The sequence below is a fragment of the Bos grunniens genome, chromosome 4 (genome assembly GCF_055505025.1).
Source record: "Bos grunniens cultivar Pamir isolate PY7600 chromosome 4, Bosgru_T2T1.0, whole genome shotgun sequence".
NCBI lineage: Eukaryota > Metazoa > Chordata > Mammalia > Artiodactyla > Bovidae > Bos > Bos grunniens.
In genome coordinates this window covers 69,002,736-69,020,236 of record NC_141168.1, presented here as the reverse complement: position 1 = coordinate 69,020,236, position 17,501 = coordinate 69,002,736, and the positions used below count along the sequence as shown (strand labels likewise).

General features: G+C 42.6%; 1 protein-coding gene across 47 annotated transcripts in view; it reads right to left on the bottom strand.

Moving 5' to 3' along the window:
• ST7 (suppression of tumorigenicity 7) overlaps positions 1–17,501 on the bottom strand; it is a 268,221-nt gene that overhangs the window by 1,082 nt on the left and 249,638 nt on the right. For 25 of the 47 annotated variants that reach the window (XR_015162618.1, XR_015162622.1, XR_015162623.1 and 22 more), the window contains 2 exons: positions 12,572–12,664; positions 9,740–9,879 (listed from right to left, as the gene is read on the bottom strand). Coding sequence is in view for 32 of the 47 variants with exons in the window: in XM_086396760.1 (XP_086252886.1) it covers positions 9,740–9,879; positions 12,572–12,664 (233 nt within the window). In the remaining 15 variants the exon portion in view is untranslated. Of the gene's footprint in view, positions 1–7,627; positions 8,672–9,739; positions 9,880–12,571; positions 12,665–17,501 lie in introns of those variants that run through there. The other 22 variants (XR_015162611.1, XR_015162613.1, XM_086396753.1 and 19 more) reach the window with 2 other exon arrangements.

Genomic DNA, 17,501 nt, shown 5'->3' with positions numbered 1-17,501 from the left:
GGGAGCCTGGGTGAAGGTAGCAGGCCGGCCAGTCCATAGACCACACATCCTTGTGGAAAAGGTGCTCCTCTGAAGAGACCTTCAGAATCTCTCTCATTCGGTTACTGAATTCCTTTCTGCCTTTCACGTAGAGAATAATGTTCTTCAAAAGCACCTTTTAAAAAAGCCAGGTGCCTCACCTAAGACTCATTTAACACGATCTCAAGTCTGTTCTTATTATGTTCTCATGAAGAATCAGCCTCTTTCCACAAGCCATCAGCAGCTGGCAGAGGAAGTGCCTAAACCCAGCCAGGCACAAGACGGGTATCTGGATGGATTGCTTGCTCTCTGTTCAGAACCAAGGTATCATCTCACAAAAGTTCAATATCTGGTCCTCATACTGTGGAGTCCTTTGTCCCAGTCCCCTGTAGAGAGTACAGCAGAGTCTACACCACCAAGAATTCCCCACAGAACTGCAGTGTAGGACATGAGTACATACACAGAGTAGAGAGCACGGTTCTGAGGTCAAACTGGTAGATATGCATTTAATCCAGTTAAAACAGGCTCCTCTACTGGTCACATGCTCTATGGATTGCAGGTCCTCAGAAAGAAGTATGGCAGGCAAGTTTCCCAAGTTTACTTGACCTCAGAATCTTTCCTTCTTTTTTTCAAAAAAGAACCAGTAGAATACAAACTGGGAAGGCTTGTACCACATTATGGCAGGGTTATCAAGGGTGAGATTTGTGTAATGAAAACTCGAGAGTATAAGATTCAAAATCCTTCTCTATGTTGCCTCTTTCACAACAACTGAATATATTTACTCAGTAAGGCACTTAAGTACTGGGTGAGATATAGAAGTGTCTAGGACAAAAGTCCCACTGTCGGGAAGGTCAACGCCTGCGGGAGGGGGAAGGGAGCTACTAAGAACTGTACCCAGCAAAGTAACAGTACCAGGTAGACCATAATGCAGCAGACAGATGCACAAGCAAAGCACCAGGAAGGTCAAGAAAGGGAGAGAATCCATTCTGTTGAAAGGAACAGGAGAAGCTGAAAACGAGGTGACTGAAATAGTCCCCAGTGGATGGCTGGGGTATGAAAAAACAGAGAGGGGGTAAGAATAGTAAGGAAAGAAATGTGAGCAAGGCGGAGGGGGAGCAGTGGATGGGGTGGGGGGGTCCAGGCTCAAGAAACAGCTGGAACAGAAATGGGAAAGCAAAGCAGCTAGGAAGACCAGAAGATAATAAACAGTTCAGTTTTGCTGGAAGGGATGGAGGAAGAATGCTCAGAAGCAAATGGAAGAGCTTTGGGGAGGGCCTTCAGTGTCAGTTTGAACTTGCACTTAAGAATAAGGCAGCCTCTGGAGAGGGTGCAGAGAAAAGGCAACCCTCTTACACTGCTGATGGGAATGCAAACTAGTACAGCCACTATGGAGAACAGTGTGGAGATTCCTTCAAAAACTGGAAACAGAACCGCCATATGACCCAGCAATCCCACTGCTGGGCATACACACTGAGGAAACCAGAACTGAAAGAGACACGTGTACCCCAATGTTCATCACAGCACTGTTAACAATAGCTAGGACATGGAAGCAACCTAGATGTCTGTCGGCAAACAAATGGATAAGAAAGCTGTGGTACATATACACAATGGAGTATTACTCAGCCATTAAAAAGAATACATTTGAATCAGTTCTAGTGAGGTAGATGAAACTGGAGCCTATTACACAGAGTGAAGTAAGTCAGAAAGAAAAACATCAATACAGTGTATTAACACATATATATGAAATTTAGAAATATGGTAACAATGACCCTATATGTGAGATAGCAGAAGAGACAAAGATATAAAGAACAGACTTTTGGACTCTGTGGGAGAAGGCAAGGGTGGGATGATTTGAGAGAATAACATTGAAACATGTGTATTGCCACATGTGAAACAGATTGCTGGTCCAGGTTCAATGCATGAGACAGGGCGCTCAGGGCTGGTGCACTGGGACAACTCTGAGGGATGGGATGGGGAGGGAGGTGGGAGGGGGTTCAGGATGGGGGACACATGTACACCCATGGCTGATTCATGTCAATGTACGGCAAAATCACTACAATATTGTAAAGTAATTAGCCTCCAATTAAAATAAATAAATTTTAAAACAAAGAACATACAATGGAGAAAAGACAGTGTCTTCAATAAATGGTGCTGGGAAAACTGAATAATTACATGTAAATGAATGAAATTAGAACACTCTAACATCATACACAAAAAAACAAACTCAGAATGTATTAAAGACCTAAATGTAAAAACAGATGCTATAAAAATCCTTGAGGAAAACAAACGTGGAATACTCTTTGACATACATCTCAGCAATATCCTTTTGGATCTGTCTCCTACAGTAATTAATGAAAATAAAAATAATCAAATGGGGCCTGATCAAACTAAAAGCTTTTGCACAGCAAAGGAAACCATAAACAGAACAAAAATACAACCTACAGAATGGGAGAAAATATTGGCAAATGATGTAACCAAAAAGAATTAATCACCAAAATATACAAACAGTGCATAGAGCTCAAAAAAAAAAAAAAGGGGGCAAAACATCTAAATAGATGTTTCTCCACAGAAGGCATACAAATGGCCAAAAGGCACATGAAAAGATGCTCAACATCACTAATTATTAGAGAAATGCAAGTCACAGCTTCAACGAGGTATCACTTTATACTAGTCAGAACGGCTATCATCAAAAAGTCACCAGAGAGGGTATGAAGAGACAGGTCCCCTTTTACACTGTTGGTGGGAAAGCCAATTGGCACAGCAACTATGGACAGGAATATGTGTGTGTGCGTGCTAAGTTGCTTCAGTTGTGTCTGACTCTGCATGATCGTTGGACTGCACCCTGCCAGGCTCCTCTGTCCATGGGATTCTCTAGGCAAGAATACTGGAGTGGGTAGCCATTCCCTTTTCCAGGGGATCTTCCTGACCCAGGGATTGAACCTGGGTCTCAGGCACTGCAGGCAGAATCTTTACTGTCTAAGCCAGCAGGAATTATTATTACCTTCTCCAGAAGAGCAGTATAGAAATTTCTTGAAAATCTAAAAATAGAGGTACCATATGATCCTGCAATCCCACTCCTAGGTATGTGTTCAGAGAAAACTGTGATTTGAAAAGCTATGTGCATCTCAATGTTCATTGTAACACTACTTTCAATAACCAAGACCTGGAAGCAACCTAAATTTCCACTGACAGATGAATGGATAAAGAAGAAGTGGAATAGTTACACAATGGAATATTACTGAGCCATAAAAAGAATGAAATAATGTCATCTGCAACAACATGGATAGATCTAGCAATTATCATACTAAGTGAAGTAAGCCAGACAGAGGAAGACAAAGATCACCTGATATTGCTTATATGTAGAATCTAAAAAAAATGATACAAATGAACTTATATTCAAAGCAGAAATAGCTCCACAGATATAGAAAACAAACTTATGCTTACCAAAGGGAAAGGGGGAGGATAAATTAGGAGTTTCAGATTAACACTACACACTACTCTGTATGAAAGAGATAACCAATAAGGACTACTATAGAGCACAGGGAAGTATACTCAATATTTCATAATAACCTATAAGGGAAAATAAACTGAAAAAAATATATATATGATTATCTATTTCTGAAATTTTCTCCTTCAAAAATAACTAATTTCCACCTATACTTATGTAAAAATAAATTAGTATACATCTTCAAAAAAAACAAACAAGAATAAGGCAGCCTCAATAGTTCTCGAGTGAAGGAAGGATGGCTTTATACTCCAGTAGGTGCTAACGCACGGCAATGCCTGACTTTCTGAAACCATCCTTGGCTGGGCACACAGTACCACGGGGGTTGCTCCCCCTACTAACTGGATGGCTTGCACTTCTCAGTTCAGAGCTGGATGCAGTTGTGGGAGATCCTAGACCCAGGAACAAGCAATTACTGTGCACACTGCCTCTGAAAGAGACTGTTAAATCCTAGTTCTGAGAGTGTAATACGGAGCGAGTCTCCTGATTGTATCAGTCCAACATAGTAACACGGCAGAATTTAAAATATGCATACATAACATTTGTTTGTAATCAGAGATTGTCAAGGCTCCATAACATATATTTGCCTGTATGTAATAGTTCCATGAAGAGGAGCTAGGTGCTAAACTGGTCTGGATGACCCAGGCATCCTGGCAAGAGACGGAAGATGGGGCCCGATGAACAAGGTGATTTTGCTGGTGAAGTTGTCATATCCCGAAAACCTGACCAAAAACAGATTTATAACCACCAAATTTGTGACTGAGGTGGGAAGGAATGACTGATGCATTAACATGAGCCAGAGTGGTTAGACGAAAGGCACCACTCAAAGTCTGAGTTCTGGGTGACTTTCTATACTAACTGGGGGCTGGGGCGGGGACACAGGGAGCCATGGCATGAGTAGCAGAACAAATGAAGATGCTGTTACAAGCCTGGTTCGAAATAAAGGCCTGCCTGTTTATTGGCTTTGTTTTGGGCATTGACCTGACTTGGGTAAAAGGGAGGCCTCTGGAAATTCAGTAGCAAGCCTTGCTCAGCTTGAGGTCTGCAAACACCTCTCTTTCCACACTGCGCCACCAGATGCAATGCACCCTGCCTGCCTGGACCACACCTGTGCTTCACAACCAGGTTCCCCAAGAAGTAAGTCCTGATACCTCCCGTGTATGTGATCATTTACTGTTCTCCCTTGTATCTAGGATGTTCTATCCTTGGGAGAATTGAGAAAAGAATCCTTCGAATTGTTTCCTAGAGATCCTAGTTCTCTCGCATTCACCCAGTTGGGATGTACACCCTTTGTTACTAGGTTACCTTCCTCCTTAGTAGCCCTCCTCGTGTCCTCTTCCCCATCCCTCACCCACAAGGAAGAAGCAGCAATGAAATAAGGTGCCTGAAACCAATAAGCTCTTTTCACTTAGTAGCTAGACAAAGGTCAGTGGCTTTCACCAGGAGGTATTACAAAAAAAAAAAAAAAAGGTTTGGTGGAACATGCCTTACTTCCTTGGGATGCTCATTTATATTTCTTTGCAAGTTTGAAAATCAGTCAACACTTTCTGACCCAAAACTCAACCAATGCACATGGAGAAACAACAGTTTCACTGAGGGACTTGGGAAATGTTAGTGCCTGAAAAGTTAAGTCTGAATGAGCAACACCAGGCAACCCTGAAACAGCTCATCTATCTCAGTGTCCAAAACTCCTGTCCCGAGGGCAGAGATACATGGTCCAAAACCCACCATAATTTAATCAGTGTCTTCTGGTGAGAAAAAGCAACTGAACTAATAATAAAAGAGAAAGCGACACTTCAATCGCCTGATCCTCCTTTTCCCAAAACACCATTATTTAGAAGAAGGTCATGGCTTGCAACATGCTTCATTAACATTTGAAACGCCTCTGCTTATCTGAATAAGTTCCAGGTGCCCTATTGCAATCAGACAATTGACATTTCACTGTAATCAATATCAGACTTCAAAGAGGTCAGGGTCTATAAGTTGAAGACGAGAGTCAGAAGTCAGGGGGCTGGATCTCAGGGAAGGAGAGAGACCAGAGGAGTAAAGACAGGGCCCTTCAAACAGAAGAGGTCAGCACACTGACCTTCCCACATTCTGTGAGGGGCTGGGTTTGGAACGATCACTTATTTATATGAGCAACCTTATCTTGGTAACCAAACATTCTAGGAAGAGTTAGTTCTAAGTCATTGAGGTAGATTAGATTAGGCGGGGAGAGCCAGTTGAAACCTCTCATTTTACTATTTTCCAGTGGCTCACACTTGGCTGTGGGCTTCCTTACTGGCTGCATATCAACATGTAAACACACTGGAGAGTTCCCAAGCTGCACGCAGCCTGGCGGGTGGCGGTGCAATCTCTCTCCATCTACTAAGAGTCATTATCCCAGGGACATTATCTCAGGCGAGGGCTGAGAAAATCATTTTCACAAGCTGCAAATGGTTGCAGGCAGCCTATAGGGCAGCTGTGATAACCTGTGGGGGTCTTCACGAGGGGCCTGATGAAGTGACAAGAGTGAAGATGTGGCGAGGACTCGGGGGCGGGGGAGGAGGGAGATGGGGCTCGTCTGCTCCGGGCTATCCATCTTCCTTCCCCACAAAAGCTCTCCAGACATTTTGGAAGCTGCTAAGCCTTAACGAAGAGGGAGATGAATGTGATCCTCCAGGCAGAGGCTTAAAAGCAAATTTATCTGAACTACATTTGAAAACTGTGAGTAGCTGACCAAACTATCACACCTTGGTAGTATATAAAATAAGAGGACCATAAAGGCAAATTTATATTTTATTTAATCATTTGGTCTCTGACTCAAAATAAAGCTATGGAAATATTAAATGAGGAGAGTGGCCCTTGGTCTAATCTGTAATGAATACACCTTTGTGATATTGTGGCAGTGACACAGCCTAACCTAGGGAATGCCCAGTCGTAGTCTATGTACTATCCGCCATTCCCTCTAGCCCTCTCCCTGGTTAACGCAGCTTCAGGCAGTCATTCCATATAATATGGTGGTTCTCAGCCGGGGCTGCACACCCAAATCACCAAGGGGGAGCATCTGAAAACTCAGATACCCAGACTGCACCCCAGGCCAATTAAGTCAGAGTCCCCTGGGTTGGAAGATCAGGCATCAGTAAATTTTAAGCTTCCCAGACAATTTGAAGGTGCAGCTAGGGTAAAACCACTGGTTTCCAGAAAGCGGTCACCTCAATGGCTTTGACACTGCACCAGGCATCCATAGATGGCTGCTAGAAGGCGGGCTTTCGTGAGGCCAGCGTTCTCTGAAGGAATAGTCCTCAACCCACCCATCCATCTTCATAATGAGTGGTGGGCGGGGAGGGAGCTATTTAAAAACACAGATTCCTGGGTGCTAACACTCAACACTCTGAACTCCTAATGCTGGGGCCAGGTGAATTCTGCGTGCACCAGAGGCTAAGAATCACTGTCCTGATCCCAAACTCCCACCAAGAGTCGTACATTAGTTTAAGGAAGAATACCGGGCCAATGACATTGTCTAATGTTGTAAATATACTATTTTAAATTTTACATTATACTCTAATCTACCCAGATTTTTGGCAGCTACTTTAATTCAGAGGTTGGCTTGGGATAGAAGCAAATAATGAATAGCATAGGCTCATAAACTAGGGAGCATCCACAGTAGAAGCTTGGATGATACTGGGTTCAGGAATCATATCATGTTAAGGAACTTTAAGATATTCTGCCTGAAGAAAAGAGAAGGTATTAACTGAGAAGTAAGAAGTTGCCATGAATGTAGTAACTGCCTCAAGAATTTCAAAGAGGAAGTAGAGTTGTTCACTATAGTTTTGGAGAGTAGAATAGGAACATAAGTAGAAATTAAAGGAGGGCAGACTTGACCAATGAAAGGAGAGTTCAGAGTGAGCCAATAATGGAACAGGCTCCCACGTCGAACAGCTGAGTGCCCCATGGCTAAAAGTGCTCAAGATGCATCTAGGTGATCTCCATCAAGCCACTGTTGCAGGCAGTTTGTTTAAGGTCCCTTTCAACTCTTAGTATCTATGATTATAATTATAAAAGAAGAAATGCTAAGCTGTATCTGAGTCTTTACACTGATTCTTTCTGCAGAAACCACTACCATTTATTCATTTAATAATCATTTATTGAAAACCTACTATGTGCAAGGCAAAGCTATGGGGATACAGAGATGAGGAAGACACAGTCCTGCTCGCAAGGAGCTCACATTCTAAAAGGGGGTCAGACAAGATTTTAACAATTATAGTACAGTACAATAAATGTAATAATATAGGTATTCATGGGTGGGATCAGAGAGGAAAGGTTTCTAACTCAGCTTAGGAGGAATTTAGAAAGCAAGCCGAGTATGAAAGAATAAAGAGGCATTAGTAGACTGGACAAGTGCTGGTGGTAATGGGGAAGGGCATTCCACACAGTGCAAACAGCACGTGCAAAAGCACTGGGGTGCACAAGAGACTGTGGCATCTGGGAATGGTGAGCAATTCACTGGGGCCCAAGAGCAGTGCCTGGGCAAGAGTTGAGAGAGACTAGGCTGAAGAGGCAAGCAGGGGCCCGATCACAGAGGACCTCGTGTGCCATGCTAAAGATCTGTGACTTTATCCCAATGTTGGTGGGAAACCGTTGGGGAAGTTCAAGCACAGAAGTGACATGCTCAGATTTTCTAAAAAAAAGATCATTTTTGGGTCAGTACAAAGGAAATACTGGCAGAGGAGAAGCCTGGAAAAAAGGAGACCAGTTAAGACTCTTGCAAGAAATCACAGAGATCTAAACTCAGAGAGAGTCATGGGAGAAGAAGGAAGATAAGAAGAGGTGAATTCCATCTACTGACCACCGAGCGGCTCAGGAGGTTAGATCCGACAGACTGTGGAAACAGAGACAGATGGGGTGTAAAGGGTGAGAGAAGGAAGAGTCTGGGAGGGCTGCCGAGTTTCTGGCTTGAGTGACTGGGTGGATGTCAGAGCCACCGGCGGAGGTCAGGGATACGGGAGGAGGAGCAGTTTTGGTGGTGGGGGGAGGAGGGTGATGAGTTCAGTTTTGGAAATGTTGAGACTGAGGTGCCGGTGGGATTTCCAGTTCATCTTCAACACGCATGAAAATACTCTCGCAATTCCAGTCCCTTAGCTCTGCCGAGCAGAAAATGTCAATCATCTGGAAAGGGATTAAATCAACCCAGCCAAGTTAGAAATCATCCTTTCTGACTCCACTTGCCTTGAAATCAGAATGGAGTTCCAGGGAAACAATTGGTATTCTTTTTCTGACTCCTTCTGTTTGAAACTCCTCTGTGGCAAAATTAGTAAACTTATCCTCACTGTGTGTGCAGGTGGAAATAGTCAGTTTTCATCAAGGAAACAATGGTTCTTGGTTCTCAATGCAGACGACTTTTCTTATTAAAGCTCTTCTCCATAACCATTTTTTTTTTTTTAGAAAAAAAATTTAATAGTCATTTTATTTAACTCAATATATCTAAAAATAATCATTTTAACATGAATTCAGTACAATAACTAAGGAGATATTGTATATTCTTTTCCAAGACTAAGTTTGAAATTTGGTGGATATATTATAGTCTCAGTGCATCTCTTTTTAAAAATTTTTATTGGCATATAGTTGCTTTATAATGTTGTGTTAGTTTCTATTATTCAGCAAAGTGAATCAGCTATACGTATACCATAACCTTCTTTAAAGAGTCTTAACGGATTCTGATAGTTCTAAACATTATATTTCTATACTTATTAATGCTATACACCCTTCACATCCTCTCAGTTCATTCCCCAAACAATTTAATTTGTCAACATTACAACTTTTAAAATTTAAATCATCTTTGAAAATGTAAATTCTATCCTTCTTGAAGGAAAGACCTACAATATCTAAAGATTAGAAATAATGTCATTCAATGTATATAAAACTGAATAACCTCCCAAATATTTTTCATTTTCTAGGATTTCCTTAATTCTTCATGTAATTCTTTTAGAACTCACGCATTTTTGGGGGAACTGCTGAGAATTTTTTTGTATGTGAAATGAGGCAAGGCATGCAGTAATAAACAAGCTACACTTTCGCATTTTGATTCGACTGATGATACTGAAAATTCAGCGTCAGTGAGCAAAGGATCAGTACAAGCACGTCCACTTTTACATGACCCTCCCCCGTGTCTCTTACGCTGCTTTTCATGACTTTTCCTGCCCCCTGCCCGAGGCCTCTCTCTTGGCAAATACTCACAGCTTTTGCAAAGACCCCCATGAGTTCTGGGAACTGATGTGTCAGGAGGGCCAGCATGGCTGTGAAGGAACACAGTCCAGCAGTAAAGAGAATAAAGAAGGGAAGCTCCTTTTTGGGGTAAACTGAGACTTCATGGAAAGCTGTGGAGAGGAACAGAAGGGAAGTGTTAGGGCCGCAGTGAGACGCACTCTCAGGGAACTGCTCTAGGTGGGACAGACTCTTCAGAGCTTTGGCTGAAGCCTTTTGGAAAGGAAAACCGTAGGGCCCTCGCATGAATGAGCGCCAACATCTCCGCCAGCCTCTGGAGCCTAGTGCTTCTCCCAAGTCCCTATTTACCCCCCAGGACTCTATCCGGGGCATGATGGGGCTAACACGGGGATGTCACACATTCATGGGCAGGGACAGTGACTCTATCTACGCCTAACACACAGTGTTCCTTTCTCAAAAGGAAACATAAACAAAACTTTATTCAAATTATAAAACACATGTTCACTGAACAAAACCTATAAAATCCTAAGTCAAGTATCCTGAAATAAAAATGCTTCTCTCTAGGTTGTCATCATCCTGTAATTTTTAAATCATTGTCATAGGGAGATACTAGTGTGTATGTTAAGTCACTCGGTCATGTCTGACTCTTTGTGACCATGGACTGTAGCCTGCCAGGCTCCTCTGTCCATGAGAGTCTCCAGGCAAGAATACTGGAGTGGGTAGCCGTTCCCTCCTCCAGGGGATCTTCCCAACCCAGGGATCGAACCTGCATCTCTTGTATTAGCAGGTGAGTTCTTTACCTCTAGCACCACCTGGGAAGCCCAGATACTAGTGTAGCTTGTATTTTTTCCGGGTACAATCTAACTGTATCAGTGGAGGATACTACCCTGAGGGAGACACATTTAGCAAGGACCATCCATCCATCAACGAGGGGAGATTTTAGAGCTTTTCATAACTTTTAAATTTCAAGTGACCTGCACAGAGAGAAAAGCACCAAAGGCTGGCCCCGTGGACTGAAGCCGTGTGGCTGTGTGTGAACAGCACTGCCATTCCAACCAAAGGACCAAGGGTCTCCATCTTCCTCAGGAAACCCAAGGTTTCAAGCCTCTCCTCGACCTTTCAACTCCAAGCCCAAAACATGACAGGGTAGAGGGTCAGGGAGGGACAAAGACAAACAGCACCTGAATCTGAACCCAGGGACGTCAACCTGCTAGGGTTCTCCTTGGGCGGATGTGTGCTCAGGGCCACTGTGGACGCCGCACCACTAATGTGCCGAACACAGGTAACATGTGAAACCACCCATCTGCCTCTTATCCTCACCCTCAACACTCAATGAGTGTGAAGGGAAATCAGACTTGAACCACTGCATTCAATTAAATCAACATGAGTCATAATTTTCTATTCTAGGACTGTAAAGATTATTCCTAGACATTGTCTTTTAAGAATTATAATTTCGTTCTAATAGTGAATCTATCCCCTATGGAAATGTGTTTGAACTCAATTAAAACATTTTAAAACAATGTACTTTTTAGAAAACTGCCTTTCTTATCAGAAATCAGAAATACTAATAAGGATCTCCCTGAAGGGAGAGCTGAAATGAAAAAGCATGGGCCCATCACAGACCCTCTTTCTGAAACCAAATCTACTGCAGAGTGAGGCCTCACCCCCTTTACACAATAAATGCAGATGGTGAGGAACACCATACCACTGAGGCCTCCACCTCCCGAGGTAACTCATCATGCAGCAAAGAAAGCAGAGAGCTGCCTTCTGCTCCTTCATCCTGAGATGGCAGCTCATTTTGCACCCGGACCCCACCATTTTGGAGATTTACAACTGTCTCAAAAAACATGGCCATTGGACAGTTTATAAGCACCCAGGGCTCCAAGTTCAGCTGGTCTTCTGGGCAAGGCATCTAACTATGTTAGAGCTATGAGATGTGATAGAACTGGGGCTAGTGCAGGGTGGGAGTGGCAGGAGAGAGGACAGGAAAGAGAGAATAGTCAAAATTTGGAGCTTATTATCTGAGGGAGAAAAGTATGTCCTAAGGCAGGGCCACATGAAGGGCCTGGACACGATTCCTTATACACAGTATAATTTGATAATAACTATTTAGCTGGAATTGTCAAAACAATGTTGGATTACAGTAAACCAAATCATACTTTCCACGTGTGGTACGGGTCCTCCGACTGCCAGCTGGTAAGGCCCTCGAGGGTAGGATTTGCCCTCTGCCTGCTGTGGACAGAGCTGAGGCTGCACGTGTGCCCTGCACACATCCCACTGGCTCACTGCATGCCATCCAAGAGATGCTCGCAGGAAATCGTGCCGGTCAACAGCACTGCACCACTGCAGAGAGCACGCCCACCTGGCCCATGGGTCCGCCTCTGGTGGCAATGCCAGCATCCTCATGCTGCCCTGCCCTCCCCGCCAGACTCTTTTGCAGCTCCTCTGCTTCTCCTTTAGACTCCAGTGTGTGCAGACTGCCTCTGACCAGCGGGAGAGCCCAGGCCGAGCCCTGCACAGTGGATCGGCCCAGCAAGGGGCATCTGCCTCAAACTAGGGTCTCTGCGCTCAGACCAGCCAGGACATGATGCCTCTTCATCTAAACTTCAGTCACCAGGGGTCTTTCCCTTTGATGAATCTGGAAAGATGTGGAGGAGCAGGAAGCCAAGCCTACACACATAACTCACTTTAATGCTTATGCTATCAAATGAGGACAGGGTTTGGGAAAAGAGTAATAGAAGACAAGGAACATCATAAACATTTATCATTCCCACCTCTTTCTATCCCTGTTGTCGGCACACCACCCTCACCAGCCCAGGAGAGGAATACGGAGGGGAGACTTACATGGAAGCAGCTCACGATCTGCTGTCTCTGTACAGATGGGGTAGGGATAAAACAGATGCCCCTTTTCCAAGGGATAAGGGATCATCCGAAAAGCTGAAAAGGAGAGGCAATATGTTAGAGGCACAATATTTGTCTCATAACATCTCAACTTCACGAAGAGCATTTTGAGCATTTTTATAACAGTGAACATGTCTACAAGTAACTTTCAGAAAGGATGCGACACTTACCCAAATGCTGAGGCATGCGCGAGAGAAATTGTCAGAGATGCATTATGACAAATGACTCACACATTAACCTCACACTATATATCTGGACAAACCTCACAACACTAGGTGGGGATGGGGGTGCAGAGGAGAAGGCAAAGCCATCAATTCCAATGCCCAGGGTTTCCTCAGCTACAAAATACTATGAAAATGTCATGAGCACTAATTCAATATAGCTCAACTGATAGTAATAACACAAACCTGGATTGAAATGCTTCCCCAAGAAGCAACGTGGACTGACTTGTAGGAGCATGTCACAGATGCACAAATATGAAAGGCATTCTAGCATGTCTATTTTAAAAATATGTCTAGGTGGATTAGAATTCCAACCAAGATGGATAAAAACAAGAATCTAAAGTGCATGACTTGGGAGGTATTTCTAAACTTTATGAAACTTTTAAATCTTCAGCATCATGTGGGGGAAAAAATGGACCTGGAGAGATTGAGTATCTGTATTTTGAGGATGTCAGGCCACGTAAGCTTTGCTTTTGGGGCATCAGATAACATTAGGTCTCACACTGAATTATGACTTTCCAGTCAGTCCATCTCTTCCCATTTTCACATGCGTTACTCTCCCTGTTACAATGTCAACAGCATGTTAGTCTCACTGTTCCTATGAACAGTACTCGAGGAGGTAATTTTTCTTCCACAGATGTCCGGCAACTACAGCATGCTGTAGATATAAAATATAAAAAAACTAGACCCTACACTGGGAATGTCGAATTACAATCCTTGCCTTCGTGTGTGTCAAAGAGAGACGGTGGCAACACAGCAAACTTTTCAGCCTTAAATGCTGCATTTCAAGGACTCCTAGCTATGTCTTCAGCTGTGTAATTACCGAAGTCTTCTCAAAATGCTGTCAATGTACATATTTGTCTTTTGCATACTTATTTCAAACAGAAATCAGAAACAAAGAATGTTCTCCCTCACGAGACATGACAAGGTTCCATTGTAACCAGCATCAGTGCACATATGGTATTTATTCTGGTGTCTGAATATTATTTAAAAGTAAAAACATTATGTATGTGATCCCAGCATTTGGAATGCAGTCAATCTGCACCACAGTGCTATCACTCTGAGGTTACAGCGTGTTGCCACGGAGAATATAAATCACTACAAACGTGGGATTAGAGCAGAGCCAGTTTGCTGGCAGTTGGCTGAGGTAAAAATGTTATCAATTTTCCTCTTGTAACAGAAACCTCTTAAACAGAGATTAAAACATTAAAAACACCCCAGACTTTAACTCTTCTTAAAATGAAAGGCTCACCCTAGTTCAATCAGACCTTCTCTTTCATGCAAAACAAGATGACTTTTGCCCGTTACAGCAAGCAAGAGAGGGGTTCCCTGCACAAGCTGTTAACACACAAAGATTACTTGAAGGAACCAGCATTTCTCTCAGTAGAACTAGGCTTTCAAGAGAAGGAAAAAAATTACAAAACCAAAAAAACCAAAAACCCACTTATTGCTTTATAGGATACACTAAACTCTCTTCTGGGAAGCAGGACACTTAAACTGCAATATGGCAGGATTTTAATACCATTTCCCATAAATGATGGCTGCTATGAAAGCATCCCCAAAATGTAGAAAAACCTATGTGGAAGGTTTTTTTTTTAAATGCAGATTTTCATGTGCACTAGGGCTCCTGTAATTAAGAATCTGTCTAGGTTCATATGATATAAATAAACCCTCAGTTTTCAAAGTGGCTATAAATTTGAATGCTAAACTTTATTCAAAACTGAAGTCAGTTTGCACTTCAGGGAGTAATTTTTTTAAATGAAATATAGGAGTGCGAGATCTTGAGAGTGTTCAACCATAGAAATCAAATGGTTGGTTGGTGTCTTTTCAATCAAATACCAAATGCTTTTTACTCCAGTATTTGGCATGCATACAAATTTTGTGCATCAAGTTACTCTTTTCCTTCTAATCAGTTCTGGTCTTTCTGGAGAGGGTGAAGACACTGATTATATATGATTCAACAAAGAATATACACACACTCTTCCTGTACCATCCTCTGCTCCCAAGGCCCGTGATAGTAAGGTGCTTATGTGCCCTTAAAATTTCTCTTTCTCATGTCAGTTGTCATTTACATCGAGTTCATAAAATAATGTTAAGACTTTTGGCTTCACTAAACAAAAGCAAACACAATTTCTGTTTGCAATTCTATCCTTTATCCACCCTGCTGGGCGGGGTCCAGCCAAGTGTGAGATAAGCACTGGAGGTCTAGAAAGAGTGGGCAGAGGCACCACGTGAGCCGCGCCAGGGGCACCCCCACCTCCTGGTCCTTTCACTGCAAACATGTGTAACTGCTCCACAAAGACCTTGTGGCTTTAGGTGAATGGCCACAACTTTTGCAAGTGCAAGTAGTAACACACTGATTCAGCAGGGCAAGTAAGAATCAAAAGAAAGGTCATTTGAACTGTTTTATGAATTTGATCTACTTCACGAGTGACTAAAAACCTCCTAAAATATTTCCATCCAAAAAACAAAAAAACACATACATTTCAGAAGAAATACATGAAAATGTACATGCATTTGGTTAGAAAAAAAAAAAAACAAAAAAATCTGGACTCTTCAGTGTTAGTACATAGAACCCAATGGCATTTTTGCATTTCCCTTTTGTGCCATCTCCTCCCCTACCTTGGTTTCTACTGTGCCTTTGTGGGAGAGGCAAAATGAGCCGGGAACTACTTAGTGAACACAGCAGGCCCTCCACGATACCGTGTGAGACATTACACTACTGCCTTCTGGCCTCACCCAGACACATTTTCCAGACAGGTTTCAAGCCTATATCAGTGTTGTACCCATCAGAGACTTAACCAATTCTGGATAAAGAATCAGGAGAACCAAAGAATGGACACAAGCATGGATACATGGACAAGCTAACTCTTGATTTTCCCACTGAATTCTAATGACCTTTCATCCTATCCACAATACAGGCAAGGATAGAAGGCAATGTTTGGTACTTTGCCTATGTTGAATTTTCAAAGAGTATCTCAGAGAACTTTATACAGATTGTTTGCAATACTAAGGACTGAGTTTGAATCCCAGCTCTACATGGTCAAAATGTGAGTGTCTTCCTTGTACAGCAGGGACTGTGAGCCAAGCATGCACTGTTTCTGGACTGATGGAGCTGACTGCCCAGGGTGGGAAACAGATGAGACAATAATCATGAAAACAAGTGTGAAAGTTCCTCTGTGATAGCGTATACCTAATGGAGTAGCGGTGGAGGTGACAGCTCACGACGAGCCAAACTGGACCAGGCTGACAACCGTATGACCTCAGGAGGGTCATTATTCTGTGTCCAGCGGGTCATTTTATGTGTCCATAAAAATGAGGACTCCAAGGACCTCGAGAGGCTGTTAAAGGGACTATGCGTACAGCAGAGCTCAAAGTGTCCACAAATAGGGCCTGACTGCTCAGTGAAAGTTAGTTTTCTCTTTACTTTCCCTTCCCACCAACCCCAAGCTCCTACTTGCTCTATAAGTCATACTCTAGCTTATAAGTACAGATGCTGCTTATTTGTGAACAGTTAGAAGTACAAATGATAGAATAGAAAGTTATCATCACAACCCACAGTTTACGTTCTATTGACTGTAACATAGGCAATGGCCATAAAGGCTTTCTGTCTTTTGTGAAGCTTTGGGGACAACAACAAAGAAAATTCAAAAGTTAAAACTCTGGATTCTGATTCACATTTTTTCACTATCTAGTTATATGGCCTTGGAAAACTACTTTCCTTTTAGATTACAAGATGTTCTATTCCAATTTCAAAGAAAAATTCTAGAGTTTTGGAGCAGAGTCACTAGCTTATTAGTGACCTGTAACACTCTAATACTCTGTTCCTGCTTCCTTGATAGCTCTGCTCCTACCCACACTATATGTACACATACATGTGCACATGCATGTGAGTATATGTGCACACACACGCACACACACACACACATTGTTTCTCCCAAAGCATTTCAGAGTCTTACTTATCTTGATATCCCCAAAAGAATGCCTATAAATGTTCACTGAATAAAGGAATGAATAAATTAATGCACAGTAGGGAAGAGACAGAATTTTCCCTTTAAAAGCCCCAGTGGATCCAAATTAGGGTCAGTTGCTCAAAACTGAATAAGTGAAAGGAGCAAGCTGGTTCTACTGGGCAGTAGATGGGGAAGCATCGTACAATATCTGGATTCTGGCTACTAGTATAAATTGGCTATGGCCAGGGACTTCAGCTGCCATTGTTTTCTCCCAAATTATAAAATTTAGCCTTGGATTCATGGGCTGAAGGGTGGGAGAATTTCTATTTAGCAGTCTCAAAGGTGCCAGGCTTTTGGAGGAAAGGTTTGATTAGAGGAAATGCCCCAAGGATCACATCTTACAGCCAGTAGCATTTACCATCGGGTTCAAAGAGAATAAATTAGAATCAGAATCTCATCCTTTGCTTCAACAATGGGCCATTTTCTCCTCTCAAAGGAAAGATTTGCCTTAATCCCCCTAAGAAACACCACCTTCAAATCTTATACATTATTTAGTGAATTTTTTGGGGGAAAAAAAATCTTCAAAAAGAAAATAAAGATCAAGTGAGGAAGAAAATGGAAACAAAGAAAAGCTAAGTGATTTACCCCATGGTATTCTAGTTTTCTGATATATGGAACCTGAAAATTAAATCTCCAGTT